The following is a 25,987-nucleotide window of genomic DNA, read 5'->3' on the forward strand; positions in this document are numbered from 1 at the left end:
CCTGGGATCTACAGGGACCTGTCGTAGCTGTCAGTCACGAGCCCCGGTTCACAAACAGTTCACGGGTGTCAGCTCGAGCCTGCGAAGTCCGAGCGAGGAGAGGAGAGGAGAGGAGAGGACACACGCGCGCAAAGGGAGAGAGGGGAGTTAGAGGAAGAAGGAGGTGAATGCAATGTTAAGGTAGATCTTCAGTAATCCATTCGCAATCTGCGGGAAACGGAGACAAAATCTGAGGCACGTTCGCCTGTGTGGGGAGGTCACAGGTCAGCGTGGACCCACGGAACAGGACAGGAGCGAGGAGAAGCCGGAGAACCCACGGGGGCCTGCACCGGAGCTCGCGCACTCCAGGGAGAGTTGGTTAGGTTCGGGGTTGTTTGCTCTTGAGCGCGCGTACGGTGTGTTTTTTAGCGTAAATTGTGGATCATTCTTGGAGCTTTTGCGCCGCGTTATGTTGCTGATGCGTTACAGTGGCTGCAGCAGCAGCTGGAGGAGGTTTAAACGCAACACGGATGCCGTTCCACTGCCATTTTGAAACTCGCCTATAGACCCAGAGCCGAGAGTCGTGCGTAATAACGCAGTGGATGATAATACATGTCCAATTACGCACGGGATTTCGCTGTCTTCGATCATCTCCAGCGTCTGTGTCCAGAAACACTCAGCATCCAAGGAGAGGGGGGAGAAAAAAAAAATCTGCAAAAACCTTAAACCTCTGCAGCAGCAGGAGGAGGAGGAGGAGAATAGAGAAGAGAGGGAGATCCAGGAGGAGAAACATCCAGGGATTAGCAGGTATGATCTGCCGCTCACTGTCCCCCCGCGTGTGTGTGTGTGTGTTCCAGAGGCGTCCCCACATCCCACGCGCTCCGCCGCCGCCCGACATGTCATTAATTATCTGTTGTGTGACCGTGTGTGTGCACGCACGGCTCACGCGCTCCCGAACTCGGTATCAGGCGTCCACGGGGGCGCAGTGGCCGCGTCTTCAAGCTCCAACGCAACACAGATAGAAACTTTTTTCTTCTTTTTTTTGTCTTCTCCTTCCATTTCCTTCCTTTCTTCTTCTTCTTCGGTGTGTGAAGGCAGCTGAGGACAGATGCCCTCACACAGCAGAGAGGAGGACGCCTCTCTGTCCCTCTGTGTGTGTGTGTGTGTGTGCGTGAGAGAGAGAGAATAGCGACCTGACGTCTAGGTGTAAAGAAAGAAGATGCATGTTCGCCACACCGTGATTTATGGTAGTGTGAAAAGATTGCTTACTCAAGAACACCCCCCCCCTCCCATTCCACACATTGTCATGTCCTTTTCTGTCCCCCCCCACTCCACCCTCAAAACACACACACACACTCAAACAAACACACACTAGAGCAAATGGTGCAACGAAAACAAACTTTTCATCCAACCACATGTGAGCAAATGTGACTATTTATGACCGTTTGACTTTGAATGACTGTCATCTCACTTAATATGCTGCATTATTGTCGTGACCACATGTAGCTTTAAGTCCAGGAACACTGAAACCATAGGAAATAGATGGAATTGTTGCATTTCCTAGGTTAAAACATGACCTATTCTTCCTATACTCGTAAAAAAAACAATATAAAATTAGTTTTATGTCACCCAAAAAAGAGAAAATGTCTGACAATCTTGGAAAAAAACACTAAAATTGTGAATTAAGTTAATATTTTTTCTTTTGTAATACTTTTATTCTAATATTTTGTATTTCGTAGTAGTATTTTCTTCCTTTCTTGACATATCTATCTATCTATCTATCTATCTATCTATCTATCTATCTATCTATCTATCTATCTATCTATCTATCTATCTATCTATCTATCTATCTATCTTGTATTGTTTTTGTCAGTATTGGAGCACTGTCTTTGACCTCAGCGGTGGTTTCCCCGCCTTGCTTCCATGGTACACAGTACTTTAAAGTGGGTGGAAAAAGCCACAGTCGCTCCAGCAGAGCCGCTGTCTAATAGATTTTTTCATACATCACTGACAAACTACGGGCAAAGCGGCCATCAGAGTAAAATATTGGGGGCAGGCGTGCCTAACACTGTCACAGTGTATAAAGGCTGACAGCTCTGGCCCGGATCCATACATCCGCCACTCGGTCCTGCTCTAACAGGCTTAATAGCGGGCCTGTATCTGCTGCTGCTGCTGCTGCTGCTGCTGCTGGGCCAAGTGGCCTGATTATATTACCATCACTGGCTTCTTATTCTTATCCCGTGTGTCACAGGAGGAGCATTTGTTAGGGAAACGGACACCGGCCTGTTGTAGCGGTCGCAGGTTTGTTCGACACTCAGCGTAATGAGGCCTCAGAGCAATACAATAACATCTTAGCAGAATCCATTTTTTTACACTGCCAAAACCACAGATTTACACACAAACACATGCACAAACTACTGTCCCCTGCACTCACTCACACACACACATACACATTCATAGAGGGAATGTACCTGTCGTTGTCCGACATGCAGCCACAGGGCCTGGTCCAAACACAATGACTGAAGCCTGAAAGAAGATATTCAGTCAGTGTGATAATGTGAGTGGCAGAGCTTGGGCTGTGATAGTTAAACATTGATGAGGCTTTAGTTTAGAGAATCCTCCCTAGATCTTTCTGATGGCCTTAATTCCCGGGGTTTTTCTGCACAGGAACTAGTGGGAATGGAAGATTTTTCTGCAGATAAAAGCTGCAAAAACATATTATTGTTGAAGTTTACAACGTGTTTACAGCTGAATATCCCTCAACTCGCTCTTCACTTTCAGGCTCTTTGAAGAACCCATGTGAGTTGAGTTAGCGTCAAAACTGCCAAAGACATTTAGTTTGTCCTAAATGTGAGGTCCAAAATGGCTGCTTCTGTTTAGACCTGATTCTGGGTTAATGAAAAACAACAAGTAATTTTACGCTTATACAAAAGTAAATGTAATGTTTTACCCAAAATTTACACACTGTACCTTTAATAAGACTGTAAAATGTGCTGAAAATATTCTTCGTTGTGTATTTTAAGCTTATTTTTGCTTCTTTTCTGTGACTATTTTATTGCAAAGTGTTGTCATAGTGCATTTTTTTTGCAAAATTGCAGATAGGACGAGTTTAGGTTTACATGCAAGGCACATACGACTTCCATTGAGCACAATATAATAATATTAATAATAAACATATATATATATATCTATCAGAGGCAGCTAAATCACTGCTACAGTTTACTGTGTATTAGATGCTACAGTACTTAGTGTTTTCCTGGGCATTGGATGCATTATTAATGTTATAATCCTGTTAATGTACGTCAACTTTGTTTAATAATTACTGAGGAACACACACACACACACACACTCTCACATCCATCCCTCTTCATCCTCAGCCCTGACAGTCTTGGTGAGCTTGGCACTTTTCATGGCCCAGGAGGCAAAAGAGGGCAAATTGACTCTGCCCCTCCTCCTCCTCCTCCTCCCTCCCTCCTCCTCCTTCCCTCCCTCTCTCCTTCCCTCCCCTCTTCCTCTTCTTCTCTTCTCTCCTGGCATCAGGGCTTTCTTTGAGCGCCGGGTTAAAGATTAGTATCTCTGATAAAGATTAACTCGGTGTCAAAGGAAGGTGCTGATGGCGTGGGTTCACGGTGTGGAGCTGCTGGTGACACGGGGTCGAGCGCCTCAGGGTAGATGTGGCAAACCTGCTATGTTTTTTTGAAATGATTTTGGTTGTAAAGAGGTTGTATTGTGGTTCTGTTAATGTAAAATGGCTTTTTTTATACCTAGAACTGTTTAAATATGTGGAAATAAGATGACTTTGAAGAATCAACAGTGCTTTTTTTGTTTGAAATAGGCACGACTTGATGCTCTTAGACCGTAGAAAACTCAATGTAGTCGTCCTGTTCTCCTAAGGATGCCAATGCAGAAGTAAAACATAGATTTACCACAGGGCGGCTAAACCTACTCCGTTGGAAGGGAAGTCTTCTGATTCCCACTTGTTTTATAACGTCTGCAAACTTATTTCTCCAGAGTTAATGGTCTGAATCAGTCATTTCAGGTCTTCTTTAACAGAGCATAATATCAGATTTAAGGGGATGAATAGTGGGATTGACAACTGTTATCTTGCAATAGGAGTCTGTTCTGTGGATTTCCAGTTTAAAAACCTCAACATTTGCCTCTTAAAACACTTTTCAGCTGTTAAAAATACGTTCATGTTGATTATAGCTATAATCATTTATAATCATCTCTATTTTTTGCCAGTATTCTACTGATACAGATACCAAATCGGCTCTCATCCCTGGCTTAAAAAGAGCAAGAACCCCTTGCTTTTCCCTCCTTGTTAATCATTCACTGAAACCACAGTTCAGCTCTGATTGTTCTTGTAGAGACTTAGAACTCTAATAAACCTCATTCAGCAGAAGCCTGATTCACTTTTTAAACGGCTATATTCAAATGCCTAATGTTGTACAAAGCCTCAGTTCTATGTTGACGCTCAGGGCTACGGACTTTTATAAGTGGAAGTTCTGTTTCCCGATTTCACGAGGCTGAATTAAAGGAATGCCAGCACAAAAACAAATAATAATAATAATAATAATAATAATAATAAAAAGAGAAATGATTGGCACATCATTACGTGCAGCTGTTCTATGTACCTGAGTAGAGGAGGTTGTGTTATTTGGACTTGTCGTGACATAAACAGTGTGTGGGAGGGGGACAGCAAACCCCCCCAAAAAGCTTTTACTTTAAATAAAGTAGATGGTAAATAAACGCACACAGAGTTTTTCACCTCTCTGAAGCAGAGTGTATTTATCTGCCGTGTGAAAAACAGTGTTGAAACGCATGTGTCATTCGTCCAGGGAGGAGGAGGAGGAGATGAGAAGTGGTGCAGAGTTTGTCTGGTTTGTCATCGCTTGCCCATTCCGGTTGTGGCCGCGTGTCCACGGCGTCGCTCGCTCCTCGTATAGATGCTGCACGCTTGCGTTGGCCGTTCAAGCTCATTACACTTCAAGGAAAAAGGGGGCTTCCAATGGAGTTGATGAAAAATGTCTTTTGAGGAGGGAAACAAGTGAGGATATTGACTGAGTTCTTGGTGGTGGTGGTGGTGGTGGTGGTGGTGGCTGAAGAAAGGTCAAACTGTGTGTGTGATTTCAGAGAAAAAAATGTGGATGAAAACAGGAAAAAGACTTTAATGGACAAGCAGGGCCTGTGCAAGGCTTTATGGGGCCCTAAGCTGAATTCGATTGCCCCTCTGACACCAAACCAGTGTGTTGTTTTGTTTTTTTGCAGAGAAATCACAAAATTAACCGTGTATTCATTTACATATTCAAGGTGAAACTGAACTTGAAGTAAACAAGTTTAATGACTTTAGTTTTCAAAGGTGCATTATGTAATAAATCTAAATCAACTGGCCATAAAATCCTCCTAATATGTCACAGAGACTCAGGAATAATGTTCATATAACAAACTGAACTCACCAACATCAACATTACAGACAAAATATTTGCATTAAAAAAAAAAATATTTTGCAGACTGCAAATCATGTTTATGTTTTGAAATCATGTTTTGGCATGTGGCGCCACCTACCGCCGTCTATTTATCATTGCAGTCAGTAGAGTCTCATCTGCAGAGCAACCAGTTAGGTCAGAAAACGAAACTTAAAAGACCTCGGTATTTTGAATTTGAATGTAGTAACTGTTTTTGGCCACATTCTTGCATATGGCACCTTTAAATCTTAGAACAAATGTGCAAACGCCAAAATAAAACCAAGCAACTTCAGCTCAACACTATTTATCTACATATATCTGAAGATGTGTATATTTATTTATATATTAATGTTGTAAGAAAATAGTGAAATATTGCCATATTTCATGTTGTGATACTGTTTTTAAGTGCATGTATTGAAGGGAAACATTTTTAGCAGCAGTTTTCAACAGTAGTTTTGAGTTGTATTTTAGCCCCCCGCCACTAGTTGGCAGCAGGCTTTTACCACCATTAGACTCTCTCGCTTATCGTTTAACTCATTTGTTGCAGTTATACTATATAATCACTCAGTGCGCTCCTTATTTCTGGGTAAAATGGGAGGTTTGAAAAAATTCCAAATATATGGCTCATCCACTGTAGTGAACCCTAGAGTGGGAGGAGCCAAAATAAATAACACGTTATATTATTGTATGGCCAGATTCTCGCTTATGGCACAAATTAGCAGCAGAGAAAACAACCATGGACAGATTGTAGCTGCGATTACAACACGTCTAATAAAGAGCACGTGTGTTCACACAGAATAAGTCACGCATGTTGAAGTGAGACCAAAAACAGCGAGTGTTTCAGGCTTCTGTGGAGAAAGAAAAAGAAGGTGCATGATGAAATGAAATCTGAACCGTGGAGATTATTTGAAAAGAATGTACACGGTTGTGGAGAGTTTTTGGAGAGAGGTTGTTTGAGGACATTTAAGTTATCGTTAATGCCACAGTTCATTATCATTGGATTCCCCATTTTGCTATAATTTATAAGTGTAAGAACTTGGCTTTAAATCTTCATTGTGTTTGTGTTTATGACATTTATTTTTCTTCACTTCACAACTGAAGCAACAAGGTGATGATTCGTAATTTCAGTAACCGTTCAGGATTTATGGGTAAAAAAAACAAAACACGACCTTAAACAGTGAATGGAAAAGCGATTTCCTTTGGCTTTTAGCCGACGGGCTCATCATTAAAGAACGGAGCTATCACTCCTCCGGGTCAAAGGTCACTTTCAGAGAGCTGTGCAGCAATATGTCACAGTGAGTGCTTCAGTGAGTGCTGTCACTTCCTGTGTCCACACCACAAGCTTTTCTCTCCTTTTCTTTCTTTAGGAGACACCAAATTTTGGTTTGAACGTGTGCAACTGTTTTTGTCTCTACTAGGTTGTGTGTGGACAACTGTTTTTGTCTTTAAATCACTGTTATGAGGACACTCTGACATTGTGAGGACATTTTAGCTGGTATTAAAAACTAACTTAAAAAGAGCTTATTTTGAGGGTTAAAACTTGGTGTTAGGGTTAGGCTGAGATGGTCAAGATTAGGATAATGCGATAGGGGGATGCATTGCGTCTCTGAGCGCCCCCCACACACCTCTAAAGATCCAAGTGTGTGTGTGTGTGTGTCTGACCACCAGGCACCAGACCATGCAGGCACAGATAAGAAGCTCCTGATAAAGTTTTTGTGAGACTTTAAAAATGTAAAGATGTAAAGAAAACCTGCTTCACTTTACAACTTGAGAGCAATATATGCAACAAAAACACACAACTTTTTCCATAGTAAAATAGCAGTTTAAATAGTTTTTTTTTTACTCTATCGTTAACCAGTGAACACAAAACCGGATCGTTATTTAGAGCATTGGTTCTCAAAGTGCGGCCCGGGGGCCAATGGCGGCCCGCAGACACATTTCTGGCGGCCCTCGATGCGTTACAGTTGATAGTTTTAATCCAGGAGCTACTAAGCTTGTTAAATGTTTATTGGACATTACTGGATACAGACCAATAAGTGTAAACTGTACCTGCAATCGGGTCATTAAAATGATTACAAATGTTTTTTCCCTTTGGCGGCCCTCAGTCCAACGTTGGGTTCCTAAATTGTCCCTCAGGTATCAAAACTTTGAGAACGCCTGATTTAGAGGAAAAACACAGCGTCTATGGGTTGTTGTTTTTTTTTTCCTGTGGGATACATGGACAACTGGAGCATGTTGAGTGTCAGGATTATTCGTGTGGACGTATTTGAGCTGCATCCATCACCCATCACTTCATGCACATTCTGTGAAACCCTGCACTCTCTCACTCACTCTGACCTCCTGCAGAACAGTTTCTGCTGCTTCTGCCTTTTCTCCCAAAACTTTCACTTCATCAAGAATGAGGAGAGAGAAAGAGAGAGAGAGAGAGAAACTCCTCCACCTTTAGATATGTGACCCTCTCTCTTTCTCTTTCTCTTCCTCTGACATTTGGCTCATCAGCTGTTTTTTTGGGGTTGTGGAGTGGAGGCGGCCTCCTCCTCCTCCTCCACCTCCTCCTCCTCCTCCTCCCTTGCGCCTTTGTCTCGGCCCATAGTAGGCTAGCTGGCTAAGCTAGCCGGCCCCTTCATCACTTTGTGGCCAACTTTAGACTCGTCCACTCCTGCTCCCGAGGCTCCAAATTCCCGACTCACCCGCGGGGCTGAGGCTGAGGGTGGGGAGGGCTTTGGGGGGGACGCATGCCGTTTTCAGGACTCTCCCCGGCTGCATGGATTGGTGCTGTGATGGCGGTGGACGGCGGCCAGCAGAGCTGTGAGTGAGTGAGTGAATGGATGAGTGAGTGAGTGAGTGCATGGAGGGGAAACAATAAATAAGTTTCCAGCAGCAGCAGCAGCGGCAGCAGCAGCAGTGGCGCTGGTACAGGCTGGTACGGGGAGGTCGGGGGGGATCCTCGCTCGTGATTTATGTGTTTGGGTGAAGCTGTCACGAGCAGAAACAGAAGCAGCCTGAGATTTTATTTCCAGCCTCTTTAATAATCACAGCAGCCACTTTATGCAAGCACGAGGACAGCCCTTGTTTTTTTTTTGGTTTTTTTCATGGATGCTATAACTATCTATCCTACTATTACACACGTTTTCTTTCTTATTTTAGTTGGTCACAGTGTGGAGCAGTGAATGGATGAGGATTTACCAATGGATGTGAATGAATGAAAGATGGAGAATGAGTGCTTTTCTGTCCCACATGAGGAGAACCTCACCCCGGGTCCTGTGACACTTAGCGACCGCGATATGTGCCTTATATCCCGGATAGTGCTGTAGTTGTGTCCGCTGTGGATGTGGAGCCGCTGGTTCTTATTGTTGCTGCTTGTTATTATTCATATAATATTATTATTTTGATTTCTCGAATTATTATCACTATATAGCTAACATTTTCGTTTAAATATATATTCAAAATGCGAATGCAGCTATTATAATTGTAGAATAATTTACCATTTGTTGAAGGATCACACACAGCCATGTTGTTTACTCTCATTTATCTTCGTTATATGTGCGTATTAATCTCATTATTCCACTTTCATCCCATATTATTATTATCATTATTATTATTATTATTTCCCTCTAGTGATTTTTCCTTTTAAAAGTTTTTTATGTGCATATTCATAAGCTACTTGTAGGAATCCGTTTACTTTTTCCCTTTTTCAACGTTAAATATTGGATAAATAATGTTATTATTTATATAAATATATAGAAAAAAGAAAAAGACTAGCAGACTGGAGGTTCCCACCGGTTTTAAACGCATGCGGAGAAAACATGGCAGACCTATTAGGATGTGTAATATGATAACCATAATCAATAACATCTGAGATCACTTCCACCCGCGCAGCCTTCAGCCTCCTGTCCTCTCACAGCTCTTATCACTTCTTCCTCTTTTTTTAATATATATATATTTATTATTCCGGGATTTCTGCGAGAAATCAGGAATACCTGTCTGCGGTTTGTGTGCATGTATATGCCGCAGCCGCTCGATACACAACTGTCTGATTATCTGATTTCTACCAAGGCCCTTTTTGATCTCATCTCTCCTTCTCTTTCTTCTACCCTTCCTCTCCCCTCCTCCCTCCTTCACTACAGTTCCTAGCAGCTTTCTGGAAGCAGTTTCCCTTCATCAAAACATTGGGATATAAGAGAAAATCTCTCGGTAAGTTTTAATCTCTCGTTTTTTTTCTTCCCCTCTCTTGTATTTGTGATGCTCGGCCTCGAGTGTGTGTGTGTTTGCAGTGTCGTTATCAGAGACTGGACACTTAAAAAAAAGAAAAGAAAAAACCTTTTTGATTGCAAGTGGGTGTGATTAATGTTCTCTTATCTGTCTGTTCCCTTTGGATCAAAATGACCAGGCTTCATAAACATTTATTATTATTATTTATTTTACCATTTATTTACGTTTTTATTCGTTTATTTAAGCAAAACGCAGGTCAAGTTTCCCCCTTTTTGTTCAACCGCAATGTTTAAGTGCATTTTCTTACATTATTATTATTATTGAAAATAATAGTAGTCGTATTTTTATGAGTCCATTTCGTTAAAACAAATACAACAGGACGGGAAGATGGTATTAGATTTGTTTTTATTTTATTTTATGTTATTAATTGTGTTTTATTTCTATTTGTTTTAATTTAATAATTCCGTTAAAAATCGAATGTAATTTGCAGTTTTAATTTGAATTTGAGTGTGTGTGTAGGTGTGTGTGTGACATGTACTGACATGTTTTAATGTAATATAATGCAGAGGCGTGTGTGTGTGTGTGTGTAATGGCCGCCGGGTCAGAATCGCAGCAGGAATCATGTGCGGGTCAGCTCTTTATTTATTTGATAAGACACTGATTAAAACAAACAGCCAACTGCAGTGACTCATGAGGAGCTAATGCTACATGCTACATAGCAACACAAAGCTAACAGCTGTAGTGAAGGCAGGGCTGTGATTTCCAAATCTGTCACGATAAATATCATACAAATAAATCGAAAATCGAAAACAAAAATCGATTAGGTAAACAGAAATGTCCACATATTTGAGGTAAAACGTTAAAAAATGCTGATAAGTGTATAAGCGTAACGACCTGAATTATAGAATAACTTTTAAACAACTATATTCCGATATATATTGTTATCGATATTCGGCCCTAAGAGCAAAAAAAAAACCCTCTTACTTCCTCTTCTATAAAAGAACAAATTGTTCTATTACGCATTATTCGTGGTCTGTATTTAAGAATTGGACATGTGCAGCAGTCCGACTGTTTCCATGCACCGTAAAAAAAAAAAAAGCGTCATGCGTGAAAAAGAGGGAAAAAAAATATTAATCTCTATCTCATAGTGAGAGGAAATTCCTTCGTGTCATCTTCAGTGACCTACATGTCTGACATCCCAGAGGGGGGAGAGAGAGAAAAAAAGAAGAAAAAGAAGAAAAATGGAAAGAGGATTTCCATGGCTCTGCAGGGCAAAGAGAGTTTCAGTTGTGAAACCCAATATCCGTGACTCGATCCGAAACACGGAGGCGCCGATGCGCGTCTTCCATCCAATGAAAATAAAGAAGAAGTGCCATCCTGTTACAAGCACCGGCGTGCTTTCACAAGTCAATACAGGGACGGGGAAAAATCCGCACTGCTGCTGCTTCTGCTGCTGCTTCTTCCCACACTGTGGCTCAATGGGGGGGGAAAATAAGAAAGAATGAAAAGATAATAAAATAGCTGATTAGTGGTTTTGGTTAATGAGTGATGAGGGAGGGAAGATGGAGGGAGGAGAGGGGGGGGGGGGGCTTTTTCAGATCCTTCCACACAAAGAGGGGAAAAAAGTTGCAGTCGGACGCATTTCAGGCTCCCACCTTCCACCACCTACACTCAGCAGCTCATCCTCTCATTTCTGCAGCTTCACTGCGAATGCTATCTGTTTTAAAGTTGGGGCTGTTTATACGCACGCACACACACACACACACACACACACACACACACACACACACACACACACACACACACACACACACACACACACACACACACACACTGCTGGGTGCGAGAGGACTCATAAATCTTACGCGGCCATAAACGACAGGGGTAGCGTCCTGAATAATAAAAAATACAGTGTGTGTGTGTGTGTGAGAGAGAGAGAGGGAGGGAGAGAGAGAGATACGCCTTCTTACTTTCATTTCCATTTCATTTCTCACCTCTCTCTGTCTTTTTTTCCTCCCTCTGGTTTTCATTTTCATGTCATTCTTGTTCCTTTATTCCCCTCCTCTCCTCAGCCCCTCCCAGGTGTGTGTGTGTGTGTTTAAGTCAAAACACTAGCACAGGCATCACATCAACTCTTTTGAATGTGTTTTCTATCTTTTAAAAATAGATTATTATATGACAGATATGTTTGATTTGCCTCTGCTGTGCAGTGGAGGTGAGAAAAATGCCTCCCTTCTCCCCCTGTTTTCTGGTTTTTATTTACCTTTTCTCTGTGCATAAGCAGCTGCAGAGGGAGAGGAGGAGGTGTTGAAATGTTCACAATACACATGACATGTATGGTTTCTGCAGGGAGATGTGGAAGGGCCTAAGAGTGAGAGAGAGGGGAGGGGGGGGGGAGAAAAGTAACTTCCTGTAAGTTTAAAAAGATATAGACATAGGGAATATTTCCAATATGCAGATGTTAAATACTGTCACATTTACATAAGATATCAGCCCCTGAAATGTTGCATAAACTCTAAAAACTAAGATAATTTTAAGACAGATTACGTAATTAACATATAACCTTTAGTATTAGCATTTGTATCCACCAGAGATGTAAATGCATTATGATTTTTAGACTCTAAAACAGCTCAAATGCTGATTTTACTGTCAGCGTTGATGTGTTAGATTGAATTGTATATCTTACTTTATCCTGGTAGATTGTAAGCCTGATTGGTTTAAGTTATACATATTATTTTTTTCTAAATGTGTATGTTTAATTTGCATAATTAGGCCACAAACCTTTGGGGATCGAAAAAACTTAGCAGGCAAAAAAAACATACAAGTCCCAACTGCAAAAATTCAACTTTAATTAATCTTTGGATAGCGATAATGTGAGGAAAGAAAACAAAGGGCCTAAAGATAATGATCAGACAAGAGGAAGTTTGATGCAGGAGGACAGAAAGAGAACAAAATGAAAGTTTATGCACCAAAAAACTTTTTTTTTTTTTTACCCCACTATGGCCATTTAAAGTTCACCTGCAAAGTGACATTAGCTAAAAATTAGCATACTTATATATACAGCCTGTATGTATAAGAATTACAATTTGAATTTCAAATCATCACAAACTAATGCTAACATGTGTAGCATGTGTTGCTGTGTGTGTGTGTGTGTGTGTGTGTGTGTGGCCGCCATGTTTCACCTGCAGCCGCTGTGATTATCAGCATACATTCAGTGACGAGTGTCCAGGGTATTTCTCTCGTGCGCGTGGACTTTTTTTTTTTTTTTGTCAACAATAGCACGAGAACATCCACTATAATGAACTACTGCACTTACTGCAGCTGTATAGAGTTCTGTGGAGGTGGAGTGAAAAGCCCACCACCAGAGGCTGGCAGAGACCGGGGCGAGGCGAGAACTCACGCCCAAGTAGAGAGGGGGAGACGCGGCGGGGGAGAGATGAGGAGAGCCGGGGAGATGGAGGGAAGAAAAAAAAAAAACATTTATTTTAAAAAATGACAGGGGGTTAACATGTTGTTTCTGGGAGGCTGAATGTGCTTTTATTTTATGTTTTTGAAAAACAGAGGATTAAAAAAAATCAAGAAAAGGGGAAGAAACCCGAGGCCATTGTTATCAGCAGCAGCAGCAGCAGCAGCCAGTGCTGGTGCTGGTTGCTGGTGCTGCTGGGGCGGAGGGTGGAGGTGGAAGGAGGGGGTGGTGGTGGAGGAGGAGGAGGGGGAGGTGGGATGCGTGCGAGCAGGGGAAAGCAGGCGGGCAGGCTCCCGGTACTACGCTCCGTTCAGCTGGCGCTGTGCTATAGCTACATAGCCCCTGCCCGTGTTATTATACAGCCCCCATTTACCGGAACCTAATTCCGCCCGGACACCGAGGAGCCCCCCCCCCTCCCCCCTCAGCGACGCGTGGAAAGTCGATCCAGCTTTTTTTTATTTATTTTTTCATTTCTTTCCTCCTGAGCCGCCGGTGGCCGTTCATGCTACACGGTGCCCGGTTCACCACCGTCGCGCAGCCCGGTCTGCCGCCGCCGCCGCCGCTGTCGCTGTCTCCAGGCGGCGTTGTAGTGGTGGTTTGTCGCGCGCTGTGTCGCGCTACAGTCTCGAGGCAGCAGCAGCGGAGAGAGGAGGAGGAGGAGGAGGAGAGCGGAGAGGGGTCGCGAGGAGGATTCAGTAGATCCGTTGTTTATTATTTAATTACCAATCACTGCTATCGATCACCTGGTGAATGCGCGAGCGCGCGGGGGACTAAATTTGGTGATGCGGTGCTGCTGCGGCCGCCGCCGCCGATGCTGCGGGGTCCGCGCCGGACTGGACCGGGACCACCGGGGCTAAAGGAAGGTAAGATCTGAGGATATACCAACGGGGGGGATAAAAGAGCTGCATGAAGCAATAAAGGCCAGCAGCTCCGGTTCTGCTGCTGCTGCTGCACGAGCTGCACGAGCTGTACGAGCTGCTGCTGCTGCACGAGCTCCACAACAACAGGGGGAAAAAAAAGCCCAGGAAAATACAGAGAGCGTGTTTGTGGACGGCTCCGTGATTTATGGCCCAATAGACTTCAATCCCGGTTCAAGAAGAGTTCACAATGCTTTAAGCTGCAGCCGCAGCTTTTTACCCGCCGCAAGCAGCTCACCCCCCCCCCCCTCATCCTCTCCCCCCAGCCTTCCATCTCTGTCCTCTTTTTTTTCTTCTTCTTTTTTAACCCATTTCCTCTCATTTCTTCTCCTCTTCCATCCCTCACTCTTCCTCACTTAGAGCTATTTATTTACAAAGCAGGGCTACACCATTTCTCTCACACACACTCACGCACACACACACACACTTGCCCCTGGCTTTTCCTTCTCTTCCACAGGGGCCTCCCTTTTTATTTTATTTTCATTTTTTTTTATTATTATTATTATTATTTTCCATTTTAAACTAAAACACTGAAATTAAATAAATCATTGCTGACCCCTCTAATCTGCTGGATTATTCAGACTACACAGAGGCCATGGACACACACACACACACACACACACACACACACATATATATATATATATATATATATATATATCTATATAGCAACAATAGCTGTGATCAGGCCAATCCTTCATTGTTTCTGGACACAGCTCAATATAATTGCAAGCCACCACCTCCACCCCTTCCCCTGTGTGTGTGAGTGTGTGAGTGTGTTTTTCCATGTGTGTGTTAATGGGATAAGGAATACGTGGATTGTCCCAAGTTAATGCATTCTCCCTCACAGTCTTCCTGCACAGCTCTCCATGGCAGGCGCCATTTGTAATTTTATATCTCAGGATGAAGCACAGACACTGGACACCAAGGCCGACCTCTCTCTCTCTCTCTCTCTCTCCCTCCCTCCCTCCCTCTCTCTCTCCCTCTCTCTGTTGTTGTTGTTTGGGTGGCCGCCTCTCCTTGTCAGTGTAAGTGGATTATTCAGGGAGGCGTCTAGTAAACTTGGTGATTGTATTAAGCCCGAGTCCTACAAGCCAGTGGCAGAGACATTACGTGTCCTGTTTAATGGTGAAACAGCGATATGATTTAATAACATATTCCTCCTACACTCGGTGCCACGGCCCCTCTCTCTCTCTCTCTCTCTCTCTCTCTCTCTCGTTCCCTCTCTCTCTCTCTCTCTCTCCTTGGGACTATTCCTCAGAGTAAATAATTAGGATTCCAGCTTGTCTACCAGAAAGATAAATGGCTGACATGTGTGACGTGCTGAGAGCTGGAGAAGGGCTGCTCTGTCTGCTGCTTCACCAAAACAACAAAATAGTACAAAAAATATATATATATGAAGGAATAGGAGAAGAATTTTGTTTTGTTTTGTTTGGTTTTCGAGCCTGTTTATTTATTTTATTTATTTAATTCCTTCATGCTCTTCCTTCCCTTTATATATTTTCGCCTCACCAGCTGTTATTGACAGATGATTTATTTCTGAAACACCATTCAGTGTCAGGGTGCTACATTTCTTTTATTATTATTCTGCCTTCGTTTTTCATCTATTATTATTTGCAAATGGCAAACAAAACAGAGCCATTTTAACACTTGTTTTTTTCGTTTCTTTCATATTTTTCTTTAAATCACATTGTGTTTTTGCGCGCGCTTCCTTTCTGTTGCCCTGTCTCATCCACTGTCATGATTTACGGTCTATAAAAAAAAAAAAAACATCATGAAGCGGCTGCACGTGTGACATCTGTGTGGCCCGAGCCTCGTTAATTGGTCACCACTGCTTAATTTGTAACATATATCAGTGATAGCAGTTAGCTTAGCTTTGCTGCTACACTATATATACAGGAGTGTGTATGCGTGTGTGTGATATCTCCGTGTGGGCTCCTAAACTCATTTTTTATTTTTATTTTATTATTATAATATTTTATCTCCTCGGTGGAGAAATGGATGCCAGGTGCTCCCCTCGCGCTTGACAAGCCGCGGCCTCGCGCGGCCACAGGGCCCACCCCGGCGGTTCCTCGTGAGATAGGGAGCCCACGGGGACTCACACGCACACACACACACAGCTTTTTTTAACCTGGTTTTTTTCCACTCTTTCTCTCCCTTAAGGAGCCATGATAGAGCACTCTGACCGCTCGACCCTAATGCATCACCGTCTCGTGAAGCAGCCTCTTCCCTGGATTCTTTCCTCGCTTTATCTCGCGCTGGCATCTTTTGTCTTATGAGTGTTAAAGTTTAATTCTAATTCCACAACATATATTCCCCCATTTAATGTGAAATCTAACAATTTCCCCATGACCAAAACATTAAAAAATAATATTATTTATTTTATTATTCCACATTATTTCCCCCCATGAACGTACATATATCACTCCTACATCCCACAATTTCAATGTGAGCATTAAAACTTATTTTTAACATGCTAATTATGTGTAATATTAAAGCTAAATGTAAAATAAAAGCAATAAAAAATATAGGAATGTCCCCAGCAATGATTCCTCTATGAGTGAGGTAACAGGCGAGCAGACGGAATACACTAAATCATAGGTGGGAGGCAGAGGTTGACAGAAATAGGCTACCTACATCAGTCACGCTGAACGTGCAACACACACACACACACATACATACATATATGCACACACACACACACACAACCACGTCACGATACAAAAAAAAGAAAAACACCTGACACGGTGGGTGGGGTAGCGCTTTATTGCAAACACGTGCCAGAAAACAAACAGTGAATAAATGAGACAAAGAAATGAAAATAAATAAACGCAAAATAAATACAAGTAAGAGGGTGAAAAAAATCGTAAAAAGTATGAATTGTTGACTAATTGTTGACGACATTGAGCGAGCAAGAAACGGCCTATAATTGAATAATAATGATAATAATAATAATAATACTAAAAAAAAAAACAGGAAAAGTATAAATGGAAATGCTGACTCATCATTCTCAACAAATGATGCTGAAAATAATCCTGATGCAGTGATCTGTGTTTCATTTTGTTTTGTTTTATGTGAAAATGTGAAACAAAGGGATTAATTATGATGGTAATTGTTGATAAAATGATGATTTGTTGCATTACTCAGAAAGTGGGCTTTAATAATGTTGTTGTGATTATTATTATTATGATGATTTATATATCTAAGGACCACAAATAACCACAATCTTTTTTTTAAAGGACTAACGTCAAAAACGATGCTATTAAAGTAACAATAAGTGATCATTATTGTGTGAATGAACGTAGCATCTCTATGGAAACATTCATAAGCCCATGAGACATGAGAGCACAGTTTGCCCTCCTTGTGCCCCCACCATCAGAGCATCTGCAGGCTGTGCACCGGGCTCAGGGTGGAGGGGGAGGGTAAGGAGGGGTGGAGTGGAGGGTGGACGGAGGGGGGGGCAAAGAAAAGCAGTGGTTTCTATTCATGTCATGGCGCCTTTCACTGGAGGAAGATGGATTTATCGCTCTCATTTCTTTATTCTGTCTCTCCCCTAACCTTTCAGGTCAGATTGCAGGGGACCGTTGGAGAGACACCGTCACGTGACCCCCGGTACCAAATGGTCTTCCGGCAGTGGTTTTCAGCAAGGACCGGAGCACTGCGAGCAGACGCCGCCGCCGCCACCACTTCCCACAGAAATGCAGAAGACAACGTACTACGACAACTCCTCGACGCTTTTCGGTGGCTACTCGTCCTATCAGGTGCAGGGGGCGGCAGCAGCAGCAGCGGCCGCCAACGGCTTCGGGGGCTACGACGCCCCGGTCCCGGTGTCCCACCACCAGCCGGCCTTCCAGTCGGCGACCCATCTGGATGTGGACTCGTACCAGCGCTCTGCCTGCTCGCTGCAGTCGCTGGGCAGTAGCAGTAGCCACCAGCAGCAGCAGCAGCAGCAGCAGCAGCAGCAGCAGCAGCAGCAGCAGCAGCTAGCCAAGACCAAGGAGCTGAATGGCAGCTGCATGAGGCCCAGTCTGCCACCTGAGCACCACCCCAGCTCCCAAGTGTCCCCTCCGTTGCCCCCAAACCCCAACACTGGCAATACAGGGCCTCAGCAGCCGGGGGGCAGCAACGGGGCCTCCTCGGCCTCCAAATCAGCCCCCAGCAAGTCGTCCAACTCCTCCTCCTCGACGTCGTCGTCCTCCTCCTCGCTGCCCCCCAACCCGACTTTGGCCAAGCAGATCTTTCCGTGGATGAAAGAGAGCCGGCAGGCGACCAAGCAGAAAAACAGTTCACCCAGCAACAACTCTGGCAACGGTGTGTTCCATTACACCTGTCTCTCTCTGTCTGTCTGTCTCTGTCTGTCTGTCCCTGCTTTGATGTCCCCCAACACAATACCACAGCAGAAGCCCTGTAGCCTCCTTCATTTCCCTCCCTCATTAGTGTCTTTCCACCTACTATCCCGCCCTTTTCGTTCCCATCACCACGTCCTTCTTTCTTCACCTCTCTTATCAACATCCTCTGTCCAGGCCCCCACGTCTCCCCAGAGGTTTCTCAGACAAGTACGGCCCAAATAGGTTTTCCACAGGAGCTCTGTGGATTAGAACAGAGAGAGATGACCACTGGTAAATGGTTGAGCTGGTGGTTGTTGTTGTTGTTGGTCTGCACAGCTTTGTGCTTCTGGTGGACCTTCACTACAGTATGCATGCATGGCAGCATAGATGATGGTGGAAAGTATGAGCAGCGATTGCTGTTGCAGGTCACTCAGAAAATAGTGAAGGACCCTTCGTGCTTCCTTTAGCTTCTAGTAAAGGTAGAGGCTTAAATTTTCATCTTCATGTCTTGCTAGTTGTCACTAAATGCTGTTGTCTGGGGAGAAAAAGAGAGAAAATAAACACAACGGTGTTATCAACATGACTCAAAAACAGAGGTACAAAACAGTCTTAATCTAATTTCACTAAACCATCTCTTATTGGGAAAAAATCTGCCTCCGCTCCTGTGAAAAGTCTGCCGCTGACTTTGCTTCGGCCTATTTACACCGCTGTGTTTTAAGAGGTGGTGTAAAGCGAGCAGTTGTGCTCTTTTAGGTACACTTTGTTACTTCTATTCTTGGGTGTGTTCAGCCGTTCCCCAGACGTCCACCCAAACAATGAAGCCAGGAGCTATAGTTTCCACTCAATGACCAGACAGTTTTTTTTCCCCCTCCTGGAAATGTTGTTAGTAGGAAATATGAAATAGGAAGTAGCTTTAGAGGAAGAAAACGCTAGAAGCGCTTTCCCGTTAGCTTTCCTAGTCCTTAAAGGTGCCATATGTAAGAATGTGGCCAAAAACAGTTACTACATTCAAATTCAAAAATACTGAGGTCTTTTAGGTTTCGTTTTCTGACGTAACTGGCAACCCGTGGTTGCTCGGCAGCTGAGACTCTTCTGACTGCAATGATTGGTAGACGGCGGTAGGTGGCGCCACATGCCAAAACATGATTTCAAAACATTAACGTGATTTGCAGTCTGCAAAATATTTTTTTAATGCAAATATTTTGTCTGTACTGTTGTTGTTGGTGAGTTCAGTTTGTTATATGAACATTATTCCTGAGTCTCTGTGACATATTAGGAGGATTTTATGGCCAGTTGCTTTAGATTTATGACATAATGCACCTTTAAGCTTCTCTATGAGGCCAAGTGTGACCATATGGAATAACTGGTCGGCTCACCTGTCTGTCACTAAGTGACCCGCCTACTCTCGCAGCATGTGACCGCGGGTCCTCACAACCGCTGACAAAGAGATGATGTTATAGCGAGTGAGTCACTGGAACACACCAGAGCCAAAATGTGCAGGTGTTGACAAGAAGAGCCGACGGGAGAGGGCGGGGACGTGTCCTTTCCATTTTTTGTCAAAGTGGTCGCGTTGCTATCGCTGGCTTTTCCCAGACTTTACCCACCAGGAGCCGCTTTGATGCATCTGTGAAGTCGCAAGCAACACTCGTTAATGTTGCATGATGCATTACGACACAGCTGCGTGTTTAGACACTCAGGCGATATGTTGAAAGGTGATACTGGTTTAGTGCCTTTAGGGCCTTAAACCACAGTTTGGATGTGAATCTCAGTCAGTGCTCTGACAAACCTCCCACGAGCCTACGACTGATGAGCTCATAAAAGGAAAAAAAAAGACATCGTATACAGTACCGTTCAAAAGTTTGGGGTCACCCATAGAATTTTTGTGTTTTCCATTAAAAGTCTCACTTTTATTCATCAAAAGAGTTGCAAAATGAATAGAAAATACAGTCAAGACATTGACAAGATTAGAAATAGCAACCTTTTGAACGTATTGTATGTTACGAAAAAAGGGAATAAATTGCAGTATTACACTAAGGTTAATGATTTCAGCTAAATGTTTTTTGCAAACCTTGACCTCGTTCACCATACCTTGCAAGATTGGGAATAATATCCAGGTGCAAAAACACAAGGTTTGATGTTGATTGTTACTGAAACAACAGTGTGGGATGATTTTGCTGTTGAAGCCTGAGTAGCTCAGTCGGTAGAGCATCAGACTTTTAATCTGAGGGTCCAGGGTTCAAGTCCCTGTTCAGGCTAATCTTTAAGAAGGGGAACAGTCCAAAAGATCCTCATGGTGATGCCAGAAATCATGCTTGCACTTTGTTAAATATTTAAACACTCTGATCTACTGTGTTTGACAACACGTTCATGATTTCATCCCTAACAGCAGCACTGAACAGGAAATTAGCCAAATGTTGACATCCCTGACAGCAGCTTTACAGTAAAAGCAGCAAACTTCCCTAAGAGATTTCCATGACATTAACTTTACACTCAGTTAAAGGATGATCTGGATAACTAGCTGCCGCCAAACCTGCAGCCAAAATCATTATCTCCACCTTCCTTCCATTCGACTTGTCTTACATCTCCTTGTCGCTCCACTTCCTACCCTTTTCCCCCTGTCGGAAACCCAGAGTCAGAAAAAAAAAAAAAGAAGTGGAAGGAGATATAAACAGGAAGGATTTAAATGTCATGTACAATCGCTTATCACGACCAGAGAGAGACAGAGAGACAGAGCAAAGAATTGGCGTGCAGATGCGTGGGAATGATAGATTTGAATAAAATCTTCACGTGCGATAAATAACACAGTCACTGAAGCTCAAAGACGTGTTGCGTTATTGGAGCTGATAGTCATCAGCGAAGGAGAATAAAACAGCGAATATGAGTCTTTGATGGTCGTTCAGTTGACTGGACAGAGTGCCGAGAGGAGATTAGCCCCGTTTATCGATGACACTTTTAGACAATCGTTCAGAGACGGATGACTCCGTGGCGACCGCTCTCATCTTTCTCTCTCTCTCTGTTCGTGGAAGTAAACACCAGAGTCAACTGTTTGTGCTGTCAAGAGACGGATAGAGTTATACACATAATAGAAACTAGATAGAAACTCGCGTTTATTCCGGCTATAAATAGTATAAACATATTGCAAACTCTCGATATAGCTCTGTCTTTGTTTACGCCGTCGTGACTCCTATAAAAGCCAAGTTTAGTCAAACGTATTTAGAACAGAACTAAAATGCTGTTGTCGAGTTTGACCTTGAAATGTATATTTAACGGCCAGTTTATTAGGTACATTAGCTAAAAACCGTCGAATTAGTTTTTTTTCTGATATTTCTGTCCTAATTGTTACATATTGGTATATTTTAGCACCTGTATACTCATATAGATTCATATCTATTATCATCATTATATAATCCATCAGCTGCTAGTTTTAACTCCAGGATAAATATGTTGTCATCGTGCAAAAGTTTACTGGTATACTTGTCCACATACGAGCGCCAAGAGGTTGAACTTTGCAGGTCTGGTTGATTTTCTGCCTTTTTCTACTACATATTTTTACGACACCACCACAACCTAATACTTTGTCCTCACCATTGTTAAAAAAAACACCTCTGATGTCCCTCCCCCTTCTCCTCTCCATTTGCATTTGTTTTTAATGGAGCCATGTCCATGCCCGTATCCGCTTTGCATCTCGGTTTTTCAGTTCTCGCCATTTGAAAAGAAGCCGGTCCGATGTTTAGTTTAGCGCTAAAGTAAAGCTATCGCTGCCTTGATCTTAGTTTAAAGCCAGTACCCAGATATGGGGTGTGGAGACCCCCGAGACTTAGCGAGGTCCTAGGCTTGCAAGGCTTGTTTTCTGCTAACAGACAGTAGGGGGAGTGGAGACAACCATCTAATGTCTCCAAAGCTCTTAAATTAGGATGAAAATCCTGCATAGTTCCATACTCCATGAGGGCCCACGGTTGGTGTAGTGGTTAGCACTCTTGCCTTTGCAGCAAGTTCGAGCCCTGTTTGGAACAACTTCGGAACAAGGGCCTTTCTGCAAGGAGTTTGCATGTTCTCCCCGTGTGTGTGTGGGTTTTCTCCGGGTTCTCCGGCTTCCTCCCGCAGTCCAAAAACACGCTATATGGCGATTAGGTGAATTGAACACTCTAAATTGACCGTAGGTGTGAGAGTCTGAGCGAATGGTTGTTTGTCTCTATATGTGGCCCTGTGATGGACTGGCGAAATGTCCAGGATGTACCCCGCCTATCGCCCAATGTCAGCTGAGATAGACACAGCGACCCTCTGGTGGAGGATAAAGCGGTAGATAATGGATACTCTGCATGAATAAATAAATAAAAACATAACCTTATTTCCTCGTAGCGCCACAACAATCAAACTGTGGTCTGCTGCTTGATGGACACCTTCTCCTCGTGTCAGAGAGGTAAATGTGTCACTCGGGAGAACCAAACCGGAGATTTAGATGACTCAAATTATTTGACTCCTGCCAGTCGTTGACTGGTTTCAAACGTTACTGCTGAGTACAGTGGACGTGGCGTCCGTTCACAGACAAACAGCTCCCTGCTGAAGTGACTTTCATTAAGCAGCGGAGTGAAGTGAGCGCAGGTCAGACTCAGTTCATGCTCCGCCGTCGTCCTTTTGCGTTGCAGCTGCTGCTGCTGCTGTTTGAAGGCAGGCCAGGATGAAGAGGGAGGGAGGGAGGAAGGAGAGAGGAAGGAGAGAGGAAGGAGGGAAGTGATGTCTTTCCAGCCGAGATGCAATTTAGTCGCCCTCGGCCAGCGCCAAGGCCTCGGCCTCTTAATAACTGCCACTGTTATGAAGTGTTGACAACTAATATGAAGGTATAATTCAGCTGGCTTGCCTGGACCCCCCCCCCCCCCCCCCCCCCTCAGGTTTTATTAAGAATCTGAATGCTTTCAATTTTCTCCAGCATGCAGGCTGATTAGGTTTGATTCTCTCTAGCTCTCTGGCTCTTGTCTTTTTTATTTCATTATAATTTGACCTCATTTCTACTCCACTCCCCCTCCCTCTTATTTCTCCTGTTTACCACCTGTACTATTATGCAGCATATATGAAACGCCATGTAGTCCCAGGTATAAACAGGGGGAAATGTGTTTAATCAGTATTCACTTCTGGGTCAAACGACTCAATGCCCATGTGACTTTACCGGCTTTAGCTCTGAAGACACTTTCTTCTTTGTCTGCTTGCTTTTTGGCATCAGCGCAAACTACACCATAGTTTTTGGCGCAATACGCTTAGCATAGCCATTTGCATGGATGTTTTCCAGATCAGTTTTATTGGACTAAATCAATACTTTACTCGCTGTTGAGTTTAGTATACTGCTGTTGAAAAGTTTGGGCTCACCTATGCAATTTGTTTTCCATTAAAAGTCAGACTTTTATTCATCAAAAGAGTTGCAAAATTAATAGAAAATATCGTCAAGACATTGACAAGATTAGCAATAATGATTTTTATTCAGAATAATAATTTGGACACGGGTTTTAAAGAGTTTTCTAATCATCCAATAGCCTTCTAACATAATTAGCAAACACAGTGTACCATTATATACACTGGAAATGGGCCTCTATACATCTATGTACATATTCTATTAAAAACTAGACGTTTGCAGCTAGAATACCACATTAACAATGTATAGAGTGTATTTCTGATTTATTTAATGTTATATTCATTGGAAAAAAAAGTGGTTTTCATTTCTAACTGACCCCAAACTTTTGAACGTTATCGAGCCAATATTAATGTAAAAGAACCATTTTTTGATGCTACTGCCCTGTCTAAGTCGATGCTAATGTTTCCCTCTCTGCCCTCAGCATCAGGAGGAGCGGAGAGCGGCAGCAGCGGGGAGAAGAGTCCCACCAGCGGCTCGTCGGCGTCGTCCAAGCGGGCTCGCACGGCGTACACCAGCGCCCAGCTGGTCGAGCTGGAGAAGGAGTTCCACTTCAACCGCTACCTGTGCCGGCCGCGGCGCGTGGAGATGGCCAACATGCTCAACCTGTCCGAGCGCCAGATCAAGATCTGGTTCCAGAACCGACGCATGAAGTACAAGAAGGACCAGAAGGCCAAGGGCCTGAGCTCCAGCTCCGGGGGGCCCTCGCCGACGGGCTCGCCGCCCCTGACCATGCAGTCTTCCGCAAGCTTCCTCAACTCGATGCACCCCATGGGAGGGGGAGGCGGGGCGGGCTACGACACGCCGTCCCCGCCGTCTTTCGGGAAGCCTCACCAGGGCGTTTCTTACTCCATGTCCACTGCCTACTCTAACGTCCCCATGAAGGGCTGCCCCTCCCAGCAGAAGTACGGAGCCCCGGACCCGGACTACGGTGACCCGCATCCCCACCACGGCCTCGTGCAGGCCAACAGCGCTGGCTACGGGACTCCCACCAACATGCAGGCCAGTCCAGTCTACGTGGGGGGTGGCGGCTACGTGGAACCCATGCCTGGCTCGGGGCCGTCCATTTATGGGCTCAACCACCTCGGCCCCACGCCGCCTCACCACCAAACAATGGACTACAATGGCGCGGGGCCGATGTCGGCCGCCAACCAGCACCACGTGGGCGGAGGGGGGCCTCCGGGCTCGTGCGACCCGCCCCCGCATCCCACGTACACCGAGCTGTCAGCGCACCACACCTCGACTCAGGGCAGAATCCAGGAAGCACCCAAGCTCACTCACCTGTAGCAGGTTTGGAACAAAAAAAAAAACGTAGGGAATAGTTGAAGACGACACAGAAAAACGAGTGACACGACGTGACTCACTAACGGACTCACTGACACGTGTGTGTGTGTGTGTGTGGGGGGGGGATCGTAGCATCGCTGCACTGGGGAACGACAGGGGAGACGGATTGAGACAGACAGGAGACGTCCGGTGGTTTGTCCTGTGCTCTTTGGGCACAATCAGTGTTTTAGTGTTTGTAAGTCAAGCCCTATTTTTTATTACTGCCTTCACACAGACAGAGCTCCATCAAACCAGAGCTTCTTCCATTGTTGCCTTCAAAGTTCGTTTAGGATCAGCAGTGCAGAAAATCCATAAAGAAATTATGTAGACGCAAACATGGTACGAATATTCAGAGATTTGTGTTTTTCTGATTAGGACCAAAATTCTCTAACTTGAAACTCAACTATTTCCTATTGAATAACAGGCTGGTTTCAAACTTATTAAAGTTTAAGGGGAATATCATCAGTCATTACATCGTAATTTAACAGTTAGCAGTGGTACTGGGGCACAGATTTGTTTTATACCAATATTAATTCCAATTGTAATATTCTAATACAGTGACGGCACAGTCAAACTGCAGTATTTAAAACACTTAACTGTAAAGGTAAATCTTCAACGGCCGCTTGTATTCACAGTTCAGGCATCATCATGTTAGACTAAAACACGTGATCATGATCATAGAAACAGAGTCTGTACGAGTCGAGAAGGATCAGGCAGGTTCCCAACTCACAGGAGCTATATGATGCTAATCTCTATATCGATATGAAGCTTTTTTTAGCCAAAAAACAAGCTTTTGATTCTGACCCCACAGCAAAACTCATGACTTAACGTGTCAGGAATAAATCCACAGCGTTCAGATATACACTGACAAAAGAAATCAGTTGCCAAAAACAGTC

General features: G+C 43.8%; 1 protein-coding gene across 1 annotated transcript in view; it reads left to right on the top strand.

The window, feature by feature from the left end:
- hoxb3a (homeobox B3a) overlaps positions 1-25,055 on the top strand; it is a gene marked incomplete at its 3' end in the record, with an annotated part of 43,874 nt that extends 18,819 nt beyond the window's left edge. The window contains exons 2-4 of the mRNA XM_083896583.1: positions 9,572-9,638; positions 17,605-18,350; positions 24,193-25,055. Of these exons, the coding sequence (XP_083752709.1) occupies positions 17,738-18,350; positions 24,193-25,055 (1,476 nt within the window). The 5' untranslated portion in view covers positions 9,572-9,638; positions 17,605-17,737. The remainder of the gene's footprint in view (positions 1-9,571; positions 9,639-17,604; positions 18,351-24,192) is intronic.
- Positions 25,056-25,987: the final 932 nt, after the last annotated feature.

This window comes from Microchirus variegatus (assembly GCF_963457635.1).
Source record: "Microchirus variegatus genome assembly, chromosome: 10".
In the NCBI taxonomy this organism is placed as follows: Eukaryota; Metazoa; Chordata; class Actinopteri; order Pleuronectiformes; family Soleidae; genus Microchirus; species Microchirus variegatus.